The sequence below is a fragment of the Salvelinus sp. IW2-2015 genome, linkage group LG33, assembly GCF_002910315.2.
Source record: "Salvelinus sp. IW2-2015 linkage group LG33, ASM291031v2, whole genome shotgun sequence".
Classification (NCBI taxonomy): Eukaryota; Metazoa; Chordata; class Actinopteri; order Salmoniformes; family Salmonidae; genus Salvelinus; species Salvelinus sp. IW2-2015.
In genome coordinates, this window is record NC_036872.1 from 13,262,625 (window position 1) to 13,281,718 (window position 19,094).

General features: G+C 47.6%; 1 protein-coding gene and 1 pseudogene across 1 annotated transcript; both read left to right on the forward strand.

Annotated features, from left to right (window-relative positions):
* LOC111958135 (glutathione hydrolase 1 proenzyme-like) overlaps window positions 1-19,094 on the forward strand; it is a 99,429-nt pseudogene that overhangs the window by 26,563 nt on the left and 53,772 nt on the right.
* LOC111957369 (ceramide glucosyltransferase-B) lies at window positions 1,465-12,414 on the forward strand. Its single transcript, XM_023978159.2, has 5 exons — window positions 1,465-1,583; window positions 6,774-6,952; window positions 7,513-7,599; window positions 7,941-8,127; window positions 10,412-12,414. Exons 1-5 carry the CDS (start codon window positions 1,494-1,496, stop codon window positions 10,580-10,582), a joined length of 714 nt encoding a protein of 237 aa, XP_023833927.1. The 5' UTR covers window positions 1,465-1,493; the 3' UTR covers window positions 10,583-12,414.

Sequence of the window (19,094 nt, forward strand, 5' to 3'; positions counted from 1 at the left end):
GCTTCCCAACAATAAGTTGGGTGAATTTTGGCCCATTCTCCTGACAGAGCTGGTGTAACTTGTCAGGTTTGTCGGGCCTCCTTGCTCGCACACACTTTATCAGTTCTGCCCACACTTTTCTTAGGATTGAGGTCAGGGCTTTGTGATGGCCACTCCAATACCTTGACTTTGTTGTCCTTAAGCATTTTTGCCACAACTTTGGAAGTATGCTTGGGGTCATTGTCCATTTGGAAGACCCATTTGCGACCAAGCTTTAACTTCCTTGACTGATGTCTTGGAGATTGTGCCTTCAATATATCCACATAAATTTCTACCTCATGATGCCATCTATTTTGTGAAGTGCACCAGTCCCTCTCCTGCAGCAAAGCACCCCCACAATATGATGCTGCACCCCCGTGCTTCACGTTGGGATGTGTTCTTCGGTCGCTTGCAAAGCCTCCCCTTTTTCCTCACAAACTAACGATGGTCATTATGGCCAAACAGTTATATTTTAGTTTCATCAGACCAGAGAGAACATTTCTCCAAAAAGTACGATGTTTGTCCCATGTGAAGTGCAAACTGTAGTCTGGCGTTTTATGGCGTTTTTGGAGCGGTGGCTTCTTCCTTGCTGAGCGGCCTTATCAGGTTATGTCAATATAGGACTCGTTTTACTGTGGATATAGATACTTTTTGTATCGTTTCCTCCAGCATCTTCACAAGTCATTGTCTGTTGTTCTGGGATTGATTTGCCTTTTCGCACCAAAGTACGTTCACTCACTAGGAGACAGAACGCGTCTCTTTCCTGAGCGTATGACGGCTGCGTGGTCCCATGGTGTTTATACTTGCGTACTGTTGTTTTGTACAGACTGAAGCGTGGTACCTTCAGGCATTTTGGAATATTGCTCCCAAGGATGAACCAGACTTGTGGAGTGTCTACAATTATTTTTTCTGAGGTCTTGGCCTGATTTCTTTTGATTTTTCCGCCTGATGTCAAGCAAAGAGGCACTGAGTTTGAAGGCAGGCCTTGAAATACATCCACAGGTACACTCCAATTGACTCAATGATGTCAATAGCTTACATGTAAAGCTTCTAAAGCCATGACATCATTTTTCTGGAAATTTCCAAGCTGTTTAAAGGCACAGTCAACTTAGTGTATGTAGACTTCTGACCCACTGGAATTGTGATACAGTGAATTAAGTGAAATATCTGTCTGAAAACAATTGTTGGAAAAATTCCTTGTGTCATGCACAAAGTAGATGTCCTAACCAACTTGCCAAAACTGTAGTTTGTTAACAAGAAATTTGTGAAGTGGTTGAAAAACGAGTTTTAATGACTCCAACTCAATGTACGTAAACTTCCGACTTCAACTGTAGATTATCAGGCTTTGATTGCTTTTACTTACAAACATGTTACTATTTGATTCAAATACTGTAGTTGCCTGATTTTGTAAAAGTTTTGGTGACAACGATTGATTGGCCTTTCCCTCGCCAGTGAAACCGGACACCCTGACGGATATGGCCTATCAGATGACGGAGAAGGTGGGGTTAGTCCATGGCCTTCCCTATGTGGCCGACAGACAGGGCTTCGCTGCTACACTAGAACAGGTGAGTGTTCTTACAGACAGGGCCTCCTGCTACACTAGAACAGGTGAGTGTTTCTTACAGACAGGGCTTCGCTGCTACACTAGAACAGGTGAGTGTCCGTAGAGTAGGGCTCTTCAACCTCAGTTCATCTTCTCTGCCATTTCTTTCCTCGCTTCCTTCTCCAGTGTATAGCTAGAGAAGGTTTAACTTTTACTTGGTCACAATCCCGGATCCGGGAGCAGCCTCATCAGTAAAAAGCTGACTAGCATAGCCTAGCATAGCGCCACAAGTAAATACTAGCATCTAAATATCATGAAATCACAAGTCCAAGACACCAGATGAAAGATACACATCTTGTGAATCCAGCCATCATTTCTGATTTTTAAAATGTTTTACAGGGAAGACACAATATGTATTTCTATTAGCTAACCACGATAGCAAAAGACACAACTTTTTTTTTTCACAATTTTTTTTACTGCATAGGTAGCTATCACAAATAAAGATGTAAATAGAATATACAACAAAAAAAAAAAATACAAATTCGACCAAATAAAGATATAAATAGTCACTAACCAAGAAACAACTTCATCAGATGACAGTCTGATAACATATTTATTGTATAGCATATGTTTTGTTCGAAAAATGTGCATATTTCAGGTATAAATCATAGTTTTACATTGCAGCCACCATCACAAAATCTCACCAAAGCAACTAGAAACACACGAGAGCACTAATTACCAATGACTCAAAAAATTTGGCTAACTTTATTCTTAAAAGGAACATAGAGGTTGCCAGATGAACGTTGTAAAAATCGAAAGAACATATGTTTGTTCCTAACGCGAAACGACACCTGGCAGGTAAAAGCTAAACGCGGCCTCACGCTTCACCTAAGAAAGTCGTGTACCGGTTCTCCTCCCGCTTAGTTTTACGCCGCAGGTTCATTCGTCGTAGGGGATAGACCTAGTTCATCTTTCCTGATTTTCCCTCTTCTTACCAGTGGTTTAGCTAGAAAGGTTTAACTTTACTTGGGATAAATCCCGGATCGGAGCAGCCATTCATCAAGTAATAAGGCTGACTAGATAGCCCTAGCATCGCCCGACAAAGTAAATACTTAGCACTAAATATCATGAAATCACCGGTCGTTCCGCTACACTCTATTCCCTGACACTCTAGATTCATGCTGTAGAGCAACGGTGAATTACTTCTAAATACTCCATTCTGCATGGAGGCAACAATATCATTTTCTTTTTCACTACTATGAAATTATTATTTACTGGCACACTAAAGTGGGCTTACTATCAATGTCAAATGAAATTGAAAGACTAGAAGTATATGATCTTACAACAGTGAAACAAACAACACACAAGACAACTTTTACAATATTATTTCGGAAGATGACTTTTTTCTCTCTACCGCTAGTAGCTATTTTACAAAAGCAAAGATCACAACAAAGATGACAGGTCTGATTAACACTAATGTCAATTGTAATATTAGGCTACAATTACATGTTATTATGCCAACCCCAGACTCATCTGAAGAGCGGATTCCGATTTCCTAAGCCAACGTAGCGATAACTTTGATACAATGCTCTTAAACCAGCAAAGATATAAACACTTATTCACTAACCTTCCTCAACTTCTTCCAGATGACAGTCCTAATAACATCATATTACACAATACATATATGGTTTGTTCGAAAATGTGCATATTTAGCGGCACAAATTGTGGTTATACAATATGAATAGTAGCCAAAATGCAAACAAAATGTCGGGAGAAATCTTGGGAGAGGCACCTAATCTAATCAATAACTAATCATAAACTTGACTAAAAAATACAGGTTGGACAGCAAATGAAAGATACATTAGTTCTTAATGCAACCGCTGTGTTAGATTTTTAAAATTAACGTTACTACGACAAACAGCGTGCGTTAAAGCGAGACCGCACCGAAATTAATGGCGGAATAATAGTTTAACATTTTTCAACAGAACAACGAATTAAGATCATAAATAGTTCTAACTATTTGATGAGCTTCCATCAGAATCTTGTGCAAGTTGTCCTTTGTCCAGAAAAATCGTTGCTCGGTTGTAGATTGTCGTCTTCAACTTTGGAATTAGCAGCAAACATTAGCCATGTGGCGAAGACGTGTCCAACTCACTATAACGCAGCACAAATAAAATACCGAAAATCGCAATATACTGATATAAACTGATATAACTCGGTTTAAATTAACTACATTATGATGTTTTTAACACCTATATCGAATAAAATCAGAGCCGGATATATCGAGCGCCTATAACAGCTTTTCAGAATGCAATCCTGAGGTCTGTCTTGCGTCATGACGAACGTAGAAAAGACTGCACACCCGGTTCCAAGAGCTCTTGTTCGGCCTCAGATCTAGACACCCCATTCCAATTCTCACTGCTTACTGACATCTAGGGGAAGGCGTATGCAGTGCATGTCGACCCATAGATTACATGCAAATTAATAAACTGACCCTGGAACAGAGTGCCCGATTTCAGATTTCTCACTTCCTGACAGGAAGTTTGCTGCAAAATGAGTTCTGTTTTACTCACAGATATAATTCAAACGGTTTTAGAAACTAGAGTGTTTTCTATCCAATAGTAATAATAATATGCATATTGTACGAGCAAGAATTGAGTACGAGGCAGTTTAATTTGGGAACAAATTTTTACAAAGTGAAAACAGCGCCCCCCTATTGAGAAAAGGTTTAAGGTCCCTCCCTTCTGACCTTCTCCAGTGCGTTTTGACGAAGCGGCGAGGATGTTAGGAATTAAAGAAACGAAATATATTCCCAAAATAAATGTATTCTCAAATATTGTATTTTCTATGTTACGCTGGGGGCACAGAGCTGACCTGCATGACTGTTGCTGACAATCCGATGGTCAGATGAAGGGAACTAAATAGTCTATTTAATTTCTAGGGAGTTTTTCCTAGCCAACGTGCTTCTACATCTGCATTGCTTGCTGTTTGGGGTTTTAGGCTGGGTTTCTGTACAGCACTTTGTGATATTAGCTGATGTAAAAATGGCTTTAAAAATACATTATATTTGAATTTGATTTGATAGATTGAGTATCACGACGGCACTGCGGTGCCTAATGTAACTGCTGGTGAAGTCATTCAAAGCCTCTATTTCATCACTCAGGATTTAACTTTCCACTGCTACTATTTCTGCAATGTTGTTATTAAAACAAAATCAGACAACCCCCCTCCCATAGTAGAATTGTTGTTTACCTAGTCGGCTTGTTGTGGTGTGTTCTGTGTGAGAGAATTATTCCTCTCGGAGGCGCGTTCAAGTTGTCGAGAGCCATAAGGAGGGAAAGTGTGTCGACGCTGAAAACAAATCTGGCTTCCTATTTAAAAAGAAGATGGAGAACAAAGCTATGAAGGAAAAATACTGGGATTTTGGTTCAGGTACAGCCAATGAGCACACAAATAATATTGCGATATTGTCAAAACGAGATATATATATATATATAATATCGTTTTGACAATATCGCATTTATATATATAGTCAAAAATAATATCCCGATATGTACAGTGGGGCAACAAAGTATTTAGTCAGCCACCAATTGTGCAAGTTCTCCCACTTAAAAATATGAGAGAGGCCTGTAATTTTCATCATAGGTACACTTCAACTATGACAGACAAAATGAGGGGGAAAAATCCAGAAAATCACATTGTAGGATTTTTAATGAATTTATTTGCAAATAAAACCACCGGCGGGCCGCCAGTTGGGGAACCCTGCCCTAGAACTTGCCCAAGTACACCTGACAACAAAAACACACATACAGTACCAGTGAAAAGTTTAGACACACCAACTCATTCAAGGGTTTTTCTTTATTTTTTACTATTATTGTTTTCTGAGCAAAAAAAATATTTACTTATTTTTGGGGGAGATGGACAGAAGACTAAAAACACCAGCGAATCAGCTGATTTTGAAAATCTTTTCCAAAGTAGTCCCACGCATTATAGATATATATAAACTCAGCAAAAAAAGAAACGTCTTCTAACTGTCAACTGCTTTTATTTTCAGCAAACTTAACATGTGTAAATATTTGTATGAACATAACAAGATTCATAAACTGAGACATATATACTGAACAAGTTCCACAGACATGTGACTAACAGAAATGGAATAATGTGTAAATAATCAAAAGTAACAGTCAGTATCTGGTGTGGCCACCAGCTGCATTAAGTACTGCAGTGCATCTCCTCCTCTTGGACTGCACCAGATTTGCCAGTTCTTGCTGTAAGATGTTATCCCACTCTTCCACCAAGGCACCTGCAAGTTCCCAGTCATTTCTGGGGGGAATGGCCCTAGCCCTCACCCTCCGATCCAACAGGTCCCAGACGTGCTCAATGGGATTGAGATCCGGGCTCTTCGCTGGCCATGGCAGAACACTGACATTCCTGTCTTGCAGGAAATCACGCACAGAACGAGCAGCATGACTGGTGCTGGAGGGTCATGTCAGGATGAGCCTGCAGGAAGGGTATCACATGAGGGAGGAGGATGTCTTCCCTGTAACGCACAGCGTTGAGATTGCCTGCAATGACAACAAGCTCAATCCGATGATGCTGTGACACACTGCCCCAGACCATGACGGACCCTCCACCTCCAAATGGATCCCTCTCCAGAGTACAGGCCTCGGTGTAACGCTCATTCCTTTGACGATAAACGCAAATCCGACTATCACCCCTGGTGAGACAAAACCGCAACTCGTCAGTGAAGATCACTTTTTGCCAGTCCTGTCTGGTCCAGCGACGGTGGGTTTGTGCCCATAGGTGACGTTGTTGCCGGTGATGTCTGGTGAGGACCTGCCTCACAACAGTTCTACAAGTCCTCAGCCCTCAACAGGCCTCTCTCAGCCTATCGCGGACAGTCTTAGCACTGATGGAGGCATTGTATGTTCCTGGTGTAACTCGGGCAGTTGTTGTTGCCATCCTGAAAAAGGGACGTTTTCTTTTTTTGCCGAGTTTGTGATTGTATACAAATGTAATGTGATTATGTTTTAGATAAGTATTATATCTGTTTGGCCGCGTTGCAGCCAATTTGCAGTCTACAAATGATTTGTTAATTATGATCCGGCCCCCTGACCATGGCTGAATCTAGTTAATGATCCCTGGGGGTCTTAGGCCTGTCTAAATGATCAGTAATCTGTCCTACCAGTAATCTACCTCCATTTTCTAACAGGTGTACTTTGGCACGTCCCACCCGCGCTCCTACATCTCAGCCAACGTGACAGGTATTAAGTGTGTGACAGGAATGTCCTGTCTGATGAGGAAAGATATCCTGGACCAGGCTGGAGGGCTGATCGCCTTCGCTCAATACATCGCTGAGGACTACTTCATGGCGAAGGCTATCGCTGACAGGTGCAGTCATTACTTTATCTTCCATGTTAGCGCTAGGAGGAGTTGACGTGTTTGCGCTAGGAGGAGTTGACGCGTTTGCGCTAGGAGGAGTTGACGCGTTTGCGCTAGGAGGAGTTGACGCGTCAGCGCTACCGACACGGTGGCCTGCCTCTCGTCCTCCCCCGACACGATGGCCTGTTTTTATTGATTATTGTGCCACTAAACATCAGTAATTGATCATTCTGTGGTATGGTTTATTGATGCGCTTCCATTGGAATGAGATCATGGTCTCAATTGGGCTACCCTGAAGAAAGAAATGTGTATGGCTATGGTCCAGGCCCAGGTCCAGGTCCTACTATAGGTGTTAAACGAGAAGTCCATAATGAAGGTTCCTCACCCTGAATATAGGCCAGGACAAACTGTAATCCACGGTCGGTTTTCTGTAAACCGACACTAGAAACGCCAGCTAACTTAACCCAAACCACTGCTAGCTAACAATCAATGGGAGTGAGTGCAACTTGAACTTCCCCTTTTTAACTGAAGGCTCACGGTTTCCTTTTTGTCCCGTCCTTTTCTCACAGGGGATGGAAGTTCTCCATGGCAACRCAGGTAGCCATGCAGAACTCTGGGTCCTATTCGATTGCTCAGTTCCAGTCCCGCATGATCAGGTAAGCCATCGGGGCTTTGTGTTTGTCCCCATAACCCATAGTGGAAGACCCAGAGATGTAAAATGTCACACACACCCATTGTTCTAGAGCAGGGGTGTCAAACTGAGTTCCTGAAGGGACACGGGTCTGTGTGATTTCACTCTTCTTTGGACTTGATGGATCCGTGAAGACGACAGCAGACACAACCCTCCAGGAACTGAGTTTAACACATTGTTCTAGTTTATTTCAACATGTTTATTTAACTTTTGTATTAGTCTCCTAATAGTCAATTTTGAAGTCCACTGACTGGCCTGCTACATTTGGGGATAATTCTTCAGTTTCTACTATGGTGTCCCTCTCAGATGGGCCAAGCTTCGTATCAACATGCTCCCCGCCACCATCTGTGAGCCCATCTCAGAGTGTTTCCTAGCCAGCCTGATCATTGGCTGGGCGGCGCATCACGTGTTCCACTGGGATATTATGGTCTTCTTCATGTGCCACTGTCTGGCGTGGTTCATCTCTGACTACATCCAGCTCCGAGGAGTCCAGGTACACACACACACACACAGACAGACAGACAGACAGACAGACAGACAGACAGACGACAGACAGACAGACAGACAGACAGACAGACAGACAGACAGACAGACAGACAGACAGACAGACAGACAGACAGACGGTCTGTCTAACTGGTAGACCACTGGTAGAACAGTCTGTCTGTCTACTGGTAGACACTGGTAGACAGTCTGTCTGTCTACTGGTAGACACTGGTAGACAGTCTGTCTGTCTACTGGTAGACACTGGTAGACAGTCTGTCTGTCTACTGGTAGACACTGGTAGACAGTCTGTCTGTCTACTGGTAGACACTGGTAGCAGTCTGTCTGTCTACTGGTAGACACTGGTAGACAGTCTGTCTGTCTACTGGTAGACACTGGTAGAAGTCTGTCTGTCTACTGGTAGACACTGGTAGACAGTCTGTCTGTCTACTGGTAGACACTGGTAGACAGTCTGTCTGTCTACTGGTAGACACTGGTGACAGTCTGTCTGTCTACTGGTAGACACTGGTAGACAGTCTGTCTGTCTACTGGTAGACACTGGTAGACAGTCTGTCTGTCTACTGGTAGACACTGGTAGACAGTCTGTCTGTCTACTGGTAGACACTGGTAGACAGTCTGTCTGTCTACTGGTAGACACTGGTAGACAGTCTGTCTGTCTACTGGTAGACACTGGTAGACAGTCTGTTTACGGTAGACAGCTGTCTGTCTGTCTGTCTGGTATGGTTAATCTCTGATTACATCCAGCTTCGAGGGGTCCACAGACAGGTTTAGTTACCAGATGGCGTACTCTCTATTTCTAACACTATACTGGCTCTCAATAGCTGCTTTCACATTTACACACTTAATCTGTACAGCCCAGTGCTAGCTAGAGCCAGAGGTTTAATCTCTACAGTCCAGTGCTAGCTAGAGCCAGAGGTTTAATCTCTACAGCCCAGTGCTAGCTAGAGCCAGAGGTTTAATCTGTACAGCCCAGTGCTAGCTAGAGCCAGAGGTTTCATCTGTACAGCCCAGTGCTAGCCAGAGCCAGAGGTTTAATCTGTACAGTCCAGTGCTAGCTAGAGCCAGAGGTTTAATCTGTACAGCCCGTGCTAGCTAGAGCCAGAGGTTTCATCTGTACAGCCAGTGCTAAGAAAAACGTGCAGCCGGTGCTAGCTAGCGCCAGAGGTTTAATCTGTACAGCCCAGTGCTAGCTAAGAGCCAGAGGTTTCAATCTGTACAGCGCCCAGTTGCTAGCCAGAGCCAGAGGTTTAATCTGTACAGTCCAGTGCTAGCTAGAGCCAGAGGTTTAATCTCTACAGCCCAGTGCTAGCTAGAGCCAGAGGTTTTAATCTCTACAGCCCAGTGCTAGCTAGAGCCGAAGGTTTCATCTGTACAGCCAGTGCTAGCTAGAGCCAGAGGTTTAAACTGTACAGCCGGTGCTAGCCAGAGCCAGAGGTTTAATCTGTACAGCCCGGTGCTAGCTAGAGCCAGAGGTTTAATCTGTACAGCCCGGTGCTAGCCAGAGCCAGAGGGTTTAATCTGTACAGCCCAGTGCTAGTAGAGCCAGAGGTTTAATCTGTACAGCCCAGTGCTAGCCAGAGCCAGAGGTTTAATCTGTACAGCCCGGTGCTAGCTAGAGCCAGAGGTTTAATCTGTACAGCCCGGTGCTAGCCAGAGCCAGAGGTTTAATCTGTACAGCCCAGTGTCGCTAGAGCCAGATGTTTAATCTGTACAGCCCAGGTGCTAGCTAGAGCCAGAGGTTTAATCTGTACAGCCCAGTGCTAGCTAGAGCCAGAGGTTTATTCTGTAAAGCCCAGTGGCTAGCTAGAGCCAGAGGTTTAATCTCTACAGCCCAGTGCTAGCTAGCCCAGAGGTTTAATCTGTACAAGCCCAGTGGCTAGCTAGAGCCAGAAGGTTTAATCTCTACGGCCCAGTGCTAGCTAGAGCCAAGAGGTTTAATCTGTAGCAGCCCAGTGGCTAGCTAGAGCCAGAGGTTTAATCTCTACAGCCCAGTGCTAGCTAGAGCCAGAGGTTTAATCTCTACAGCCCAGTGCTAGCTAGAGCCAGAGGTTTAATCTGTACAGCCCGGTGCTAGCTAGAGCCAGAGGTTTAATCTCTACAGCCCAGTGCTAGCTAGAGCCAGAGGTTTAATCTGTACAGCCCGGTGCTAGCTAGAGCCAGAGAAGTTTGAAAGTTAAGAGACTCGATTAGCGACGACTTCCTGTAACTTGAGACAGAAACATGGAGAATAAAGCTGTAGCTGGATAGAAACCATATTCCTTTATTCCACGTCACAGGGCGGCGCGCCGGCCTTCTCCAAACTGGACTACGCTGTAGCCTGGTTCATCAGAGAGTCCATGACCRTCCAGATCTTCCTGTCGGCCCTGTGGGACCCCACCATCAGCTGGAGGACGGGGCGCTACAGGTTACGATGTGGGGGTACGGCCGACGAGATCCTGGACGTATAGCTGTACTGCATGAGTCCCACCTACAGGGACAATACCCTGGGTCCAATCACCCCCAGGGGCCAGAGACAATACCCAGACACAGACTGAGTCCGTGTCCCGGGCAGCACCCTATTTCCCTACATAGTGCACTTTCTGACCTGGGCCCACACTTGCCCATACTTTCTGCTCTGCTCAACAGTAGTGGACTATAAGAGCAGTAGGTTACCATTCGGGACGCGGACAAAGAGATGGTAACGTTGAGAAGAAGACAGAAATAGCTATGGAATCATCCAAAGTGTTTGGTTGTTTTTAACCTGCGTGTTAAAATGTTTTCATTCTTTATGTTACTGTTGCTTGTCTTTCCTGTTTTTAATTTAAAACTCTTGCTTGGACGGTTCTCCAATAGGGAGACCGGGCCCATGGCAAGAGATAAGGGCTGTGTCCCAAATGCACCCTATTCCCTATATAGTGCACTACTTTAATCCAGGGCCCTATAAAGGGAATAGGGTGCCATTTGTAAATAGGGTGACTCTTCAGCCAGGCTTTAGGGGTAAGATGTACACTTCTTACAGTAAGCTTCACTGGGCTATCATTAATATGTTGGTACAATATCGCTAAGTCTCAAGCAGCACTAACTAGAATCAAATCATTCTCCACTCACTTTAAAAAATATATATTTTTTAAATATGAGAACTACTGAAAACTGCAGTTTCTGAATTCCCTTTGCTCCGTTTTTTTTGTTGTTGTTGCCTGGTCAGATTTATTTTCAAGCCATGTGCTGGTACTCTGATCTGTAGTTATCTGAGCCGACAAGATCACAGCTGTACTTACTCATCAGGACTTTCCTGCTTAGCTCCTGGAGAGTTACTTCCTGGTTGTGCAAGGTTTTTATTACAACCCAGCACTAACACACTTTGGGTCTGGACCATTGATTAGCTGATTGGGTGTGTTTTAGTGCAGGGTTGGAACAAAAGCCGACCCTACAGTATGACGCTCAGTTCCACCTTCACTCCTGTGAAGTTCCTCTGTCTGGTCTGTCAGTGTTCTGTCATCGCTCTGTTCCACCTTCACTCCTGTGAAGTTCCTCTGTCTNGTTCCTCTGTCTGGTCTGTCAGTGTTCTGTCATCGCTCTGTTCCACCTTCACTCCTGTGAAGTTCCTCTGTCTGGTCTGTCAGTGTTCTGTCATCACTCTGTTCCACCTTCACTCCTGTGAAGTTCCCCTGTCTGGTCTGTCAGTGTTCTGTCACTTAAACACAAGAAGACGGGCAGCAATATAAAGTTTAGGCTGAAACATTTTGGGGGTTTAAAAGTGTGTTTTTTTGGTGGGAAGGAATGTTTTCCATTTGTTTCTATCATCTGCCTCCATTTAATTCGTGTCACATTGTGTAGTGTGGAAGTTCTATAGCTGTAGGGTGTGCGTCCACAATGGTACCCTATTCCCTATCGTTTACTGCTTTTGACCTGGTCCCATGTTGCTCTGTAGTGCACTATGTAGGGTGAACAGGGTTCCATTTGTGACACAACCCTAGGTCTTTTGTCGTGTGACTGTATACATAATGTGACTACTGTGCTACCAGGCTTAGACTCTGGGGTTGGATGGCAAACCTATACATACGAGAGAATACCTTTTTAAAGTGAATACTTTTTATATCTATATTATTTATATCTCTCCCTTTCTCTCACTGCCCATGTAGCCTCCCTCCCTCTCTCTCTCCCTCCCTCTCTCTCTCCCTCGCTCCCTCTCTCTCACTGCCCATGTAGCCTCCCTCCCTCTCTCATCTCCGCTCGCTCCCTCTCTCTCACTGCCCATGTAGCCTCCCTTTGTCCCTCTCTCTCTCTCCCTCCCTCTCTCTCTCTCCTTCCTCTCTCTCTCCTCCCTCTCACTGCCATGTAGCCCCTCCCTCCCTCTCTCTCTCCCTCTCGCTCCCTCTCTCTCACTGCCATGTAGCCTCCCTTTGTCCCTCTCTCTCTCTCCCTCCCTCTCTCTCTCTCCCCTCTCATGCCCATGTAGCCTCCCCTCCCTCTCCTCTCTCCCTCTGCCTCCTCTGCGCATCTCCGCATCGTCGCCTCTTCACTAGGCCCCATCGCATAGGCACCGCCTGCTCGCGAAATCCCCACTCATCCTTGTCATGGCTTGAGACTTTGTGTGAGCCTCGTATCCGTCTTCTCTCCTCCCTGCTCATCTCTCTCTCTCTCTCTGCCGTACCTGGCCGCATGGCGTGCGCACGCTTGGGCTCTTCTGTTCTGCATCTGGCTGGTCTCTCGTCCCTCTCTCTTCCCTTCTCACTGCCACATTGTACCTCCCTCCCTCGGTCTCTCTCTCTTGTGTCTCTGCAGCTCTCCCCTCCCGGTCTTCCTCCTTCCCTCCTCCTCTGCTCCTTCATCCCTCTCACTGCCCATCTGGGGGCTTGATAGCTCTCGCCTCCTCGCTGCTCTCGCTCTCTTATCTGTCTCTCACTCACCATCTGCATCCCCTCCCTCTCTCTCTGAACTGAGGGACCGAGCATGCTGCCTGCCTCGCACGTCAGTCCCGCGCCCTCCCTCTGCTCACTGCCCCCCATGAGCCTCCTCTCACTCCTCACGTAGCCTCCCCTACTCCTCTCAGCAGTCTCCACGTAGCCGTCCCTAACCCGGCCTCTCCACAGACTCCTGACACGAATGACGGCCCATCCCTAGCCTTACTCCGTTCCACTCTTCACGAGGATGTAGCCCGCTGCTCGCCCGCTCTCTCCACTCTCACGGTGAGCCATTTCCTCAATCACGATCACAGACAACGTAGTCATCCTGTCACTCCCGCGCATTCACTTCACGTACGAGCCTTCCCCTCGCCCTGTTCGCTGCATCACCTCCTCACCAGCAGTTCGAGAATATAGCTCCTATCTTCTCTTGACAGGCTCTCTCCTCTCAACTCTTCAGTAGTCTCCCCTTGCTTTCTTCTCACTCGCGTGCGGACATGTAGCCTCTCCACTCTAGCACCTCTCAAAAATACGGTAGCCTTCATCTGCCTTTCTCTCAGACTCTTTCTCACGATACGAAGAACTCCTCCCCTGGCGTCCCCGTCACTCTCACGTAGCCCCTCCCTCACCTGCCCTTTTCTCATGACTCTCACTTGGAGTAGCCTCCCTGCCTCTCTTGCTCACTCTCGCGACTGGTTAGTCGCTCCCTGCTCCTGGGTTAGCCTTGCGGTCACTCTTCACGCTCAGATCCCCTCGTCTCACATCAGGCTTTCCGGCACCCTTCGCTGCTCTTGCTCTTCTCTCACCGGGCTCTTATTACATGGCCGCTGAGCTCCTCGCGCTTCATGTAAGCCCGCTGACGTTGCGGCCTCTCTCTCTCCTCCCCACGCAGAGCGCTGAAGGTCGGCTGAATCTCATTAGAGCAGTTATGTGTGCTGAACCAAGGTCAGATAATCCAGTCTGGCTTTTCATATTGGATCGCTCCTCCTACTGAGATGTAATTTCTTAGTGTAGAGTGGTCATTATACCAACTCGGACTTCAGAGGCAGCTCAGAGAGGGTAGTGGGCTCTTCGCCCGGTCTTGCGAGTTGTCTCGCATCTGTCCCAACACTTGTTGGACTCCAGTACGCTCCTGGTCATTATCAACCCAAGGCTACGACTTAATAGGTCAGTATCTGTTGCATTAGGAGATAGTGGAAGCCGGGTATGATAGATGGAAATAGAGAGCATTGATGTGTTGGGACTCCTGGCAGACTAGTACCGCACAGATGTCATGAGTCGATCATTAATTTCCTTATTATCCTTGTGCTCGTTCGTCGTGGGTAGTATGTACTGGTACCTACTCTCTTGTATCGTGCGCTCACACTATTTATATGTCTCGTCACTCCTATTCTTTTGTGTTCTCTATCTCTCCGACTGAGACTCAGATCTCAGTACATGACCAGTTCTAATGACTACTTAGTCAATATAAAAACGAGCAGATTGGCTCAGTCACCAGTGACTCCCTCTATCAACCACAACATGGCTATATACAACACGACAGACAGGGTCTAATTTGCTATCACTACAGGTCAGACACAGACACGAGATCTAATGGACTAAAATAGGCAAGGTACGACAAGCACAGGTCTACACGTGACCTGATTAAGTAATCACGAGCCAGTACTATTGACGGGTCTAATTTGACTATATAAGCCAGCACAAGATCAGACTCGTGGCCTGAATCTAGAAAAATAGGAGAAATGAACAGATAGATTTGAAGCGAGGACGACACGAGACCGCGGAGCATAGAGAGAGTAGGAAGATGAACGATGATGCGACGACCAGACCAAGGAGCAGGGCGTCCTAACGGGCGCTAGCTAGTAGGGAGAAGCGGCACGCGCGCGACAGGGCCGAGCAGAGGCAGGGTCCGCTCAGCAGCGGACCGGCAGCAGCGGGGGGTTCCTCACACTCTGCCAGAACAGTACGCAGTTTCTCTACATGACTATATACACTCGCCAGACAGAAAGGATCTAATGACTATATAGCGCATCGCACAGATTGCACACACGTGTGCTTTACATGACTATCCCCATTACAGGGACAGCACATCGCTCCTGAGCGCTCTCTTATCATAGTGTCGACCTTCATGAGCTTAGCAGTCACACAGACAAAGAGGTCTGACAATTTATATATGGCCCTTGGGTATAACAAGACAGACAGGCATCTACTAGATCTAGTGACTATATACCACAGACAAGACCAACGGTCTAGATGACCTATCCAGACAGACAGAAAACAGGACGGCGTCTACTGAACTGATATGCTTGTCACAGAGATTAAGCACTATGGTGACTCACCTTAGGTTCTAATGACTATTCAATATCAGACGAGGTACCAGGTGAATGCAGACACTGAGTTCCTTCGAGGTATGGTCTAATGACGATATACTCACTTGACATAGCAGACAGGTCTGGGGACTTATTAGTAATAAGAACAATTGGTCTAAATTGACTATTATACCATACAGCACAGGTCTTAATGACTATATACTAGAGCTTAGACAGGCCATTCTATAATGACTATAATACAGAAATTTACAGGACAGTACTAATGACTGATACCTTAACCAGCACGCATCTTGCTTCGACAAGATGTCTAAATGCACACTATAATTATCAGCCCGAAGACACTGCACAGACGGGTCTAAATGACTAGTATACAGGACAGGTCTAATGAATCTATATAACAGACAGACAGACGGAGTCGTAATGACTTGATATATACAGACAGACAGACGGGTCATAATGACTATATATTAGACAGACAGGTCTAATGACTATATTACAGACAGACAGGTCTAATGACTATATACAGACAGACAGACAGGTCTAACGACTACAGACAGACAGACAGGTCTAATGAGAAGGTTCTGGGTGCCTCCCACTCCCAAAACGAAACGTCAGCTTTGATTTTAGTTACCTCAGCAAGAGGTTTTCCGCTGGCTAAAAGTGTAGTGGACAAAGTAACCCTGTGCCACAACCATGCACCATATTTACAATGACCGGCAGACTACGTTATCAGCACAGTGATTATTGTGCCCTGTCGACTGACTGAAGGAAATACGATATTTATTTAGTCAAAAGAGAGGCCACGTGACCTCAGAACAGCCTTAATTCGTCAGGACATGGACTCTACAAAGGTGTCGAAAGCGTTCCACAGGGATGCTGGCCCATGTTGACTCCAATGCTTCCCACAGTTGTGTCAAGTTGGCTGCTGGATGTCCTTTGGTTGGTAGACCATTCTTGATACACCCGGGAAACTGTTGAGTGTGAAAAACCCAGCAGCATTGCAGTTCTTGACACAAACTGGTGCGTCTGGCACCGACTACCATACCCCGTTCAAAGGCACTTAAATCTTTTGTCTTGTCCATTCACCCTCTGAATGACACACATACACAATCCATGTCTCATTTGTCTCAAGGCTTAAAAATCCTTCTTTAACCTTGTCTCCTCTCCTTCATCTACACTGATTTGAAGTGGATTTAACAAGTGACATCAATAAGGGATCATAGAGTTCACCTGGTCAGTCAATGTCACGGAAAGAGCAGATGTTCCTAATGTTTTGTACTCTCAGTGTATAGGGAATAGGGTGCCATTTTGGGATTCCCCCCCCCCGCCTGATAGATACGACTAAACAGAACCATATCATTTCGTCATGACCAGGCTAGGGAGATAGCGGTCTGACGTGGTGCAACACCAGGGTCTTATCCCAGGGAAGCTCTCAGACCGGACACCAGGGTCTTATCCCAGGGAAGCTCTCAGACCGGACACCAGGGTCTTATCCCAGGGAAGGTCTCAGGCCGGACACCAGGGTCTTATCCCAGGGAAGGTCTCAGGCCGGACACCAGGGTAGGGTCTTTATCCCAGGGAAAGGTCTCAGGCCGGACACCAGGGTTATCCCAGGGAAGGTCTCAGGCCGGACACGCGAGGGTTAGACCCAGGGAAGGTCTCAGAGCGGAACGACGGGTCTTAGCCCAGGGAAGGTCTCCAGGCCGGACCCAGGGTCTTATCCCAGGGAAGCTCTCAGACCGGACACCAGGGTCTTATCCCAGGGAAGCCTCAGACCGGACACCAGGGTCTTATCCAGGGAAGGTCTCAGGCCGGACACCAGGGTCTTATCCGCAGGGAAGGTCCAGGCCGGACACCAGGGTCTTATCCAGGGAAGGTCTCAGGCCGGACACCAGGGTTTATCCCAGGGAAGGTCTCAGGCGCGGCACCAGGGTCTTATCCCAGGGAAGGTCTCAGGCGGACACCAGGGTCTTATACGGGAAGTCTCGAGGCCGGACACCAGGGTCTTATCCCAGGGAAGTCTCAGGCCGGACACCAGGTGTCTTATCCCAGGAAGGTCTCAGGCGGAACCAGGGTCTTATCCCAGGGAAGGTCTCAGGCCGGACACCAGGGTCTTATCCCAGGGAAGTCTCAGGCCCGGACACCAGGGTCTTATCCCAGGGAAGCTGCTCAGGCCGGAAACCGGGTCTTATCCAGGGAGAGGTCTCAGGCGGACACCAGGGTTATCCAGGGAAGCTCTCAGGCCGGACACCAGGGTCTTATCCCAGGGAAGGTCTCAGGCCGGGACACCAGGTCTTATCCCAGGGAAGGTCTCAGACCGGACACCAGGGTCTTATCCCAGGAAGTCTCAGGCCGGACACCAGGGTCTTATCCAGGGAAGGTCTCAGGCCGGGACACCAGGGTCTTATCCAGGGAAGGTCTCAGGCCGGCACCAGGGTCTTATCCCAGGGAAGGTCTCAGGCCGGACACCAGGGTCTTATCCAGGAAGGTTCCAGCGCGGACACCAGGGTCTTATCCCAGGGAAGGTCTCAGGCCGGACGAGCCAGGGTCTTACCCAGGGAAGGTCTCAGGCCGGACACCAGGGTCTTATCCAGGGAAGGTCTCAGGCCGGACACCAGGGTTTATCCCAGGGAGGTCTCAGGCCGGACACCAGGGTCTTATCCCAGGAAGGTCTCAGGCCGGACACCAGGGTCTATCCAGGGAAGGTCTCAGGCCGGACCACAGGGTCTTATCCCAGGGAAGGTCTCAGGCCGGACACCAGGGTTTAGCCCAGGGAAGGTCTCAGGCCGGACACCAGGGTTTTATAGCCCAGGGAAGGTCTAGACGGACACCAGGGTCTTAGCCCAGGGAAGGTCTCAGGCCGGACACCAGGGTCTTATCCCAGGGAAGCTCTCAGGCCGGACACCAGGTTCTTATCCCAGGGAAGGTCTCAGGCCGGACACCAGGGTCTTATCAGGGAAGTCTCGACGCGGACACCAGGGTCTTATCCCAGGGAAGGTCTCAGGCCGGACACCAGGGTCTTATCCCAGGGAAGGTCTCAGGCCGGACACCAGGGTCTTATCCCAGGGAAGGTCTCAGCCGGGATACCAGGGATCTGGATGACTCCCGACAGGGGGGAGTCTCAGGCGGACACCAGGGTCTTTGATCCCGGGAAGGTCTCAGGCCGGGACACCAGGGTCTTATCCCAGGGAAGGTCTCAGGCGGACACCAGGGCTGTAGCCCAGGGAAGGCTTCTCAGACCGGACACCAGGGTCTTTACCAGGAAGGTGCTCAGAAGCCGGTACAGCCAGGGTCTTATCCCAGGGAAGGTCTCAGACCGGACACCAGGTCTTAGCCCAGGGAAGGTCTTCAGACTGCGGCACCAGGTCTTATCCCAGGGAAGGTCTCAGGCGCGGACACCAGGGTCTGTGATCCCAGGAAGGTCTCAGGCCGGACCACCAGGTGTCTTATCTCCCAGGGAAGTCTCAGCCGGACACGCGGGTCTTATCCCAGGGAAGGTTCAGGCCGGACACCAGGGTCTTAGCCCAGGGAGAGCTCCTCAGACCGGACACCAGGGTCTTATCCCAGGGAAGGTCTCAGGCCGGACACCAGGGTTTAAGCCCAGGGAAGTCTCAGGCCGGACACCAGGGATACAGTGAAAGAAGCCATTGAGATTCCAGAGCCCCGTCATAATAACAGGGTGAAGGCCAAATGGCACGCTATTCCCTATAAAAGTGCACTAGTTTTTACTGGACCCTGGTCTCGGT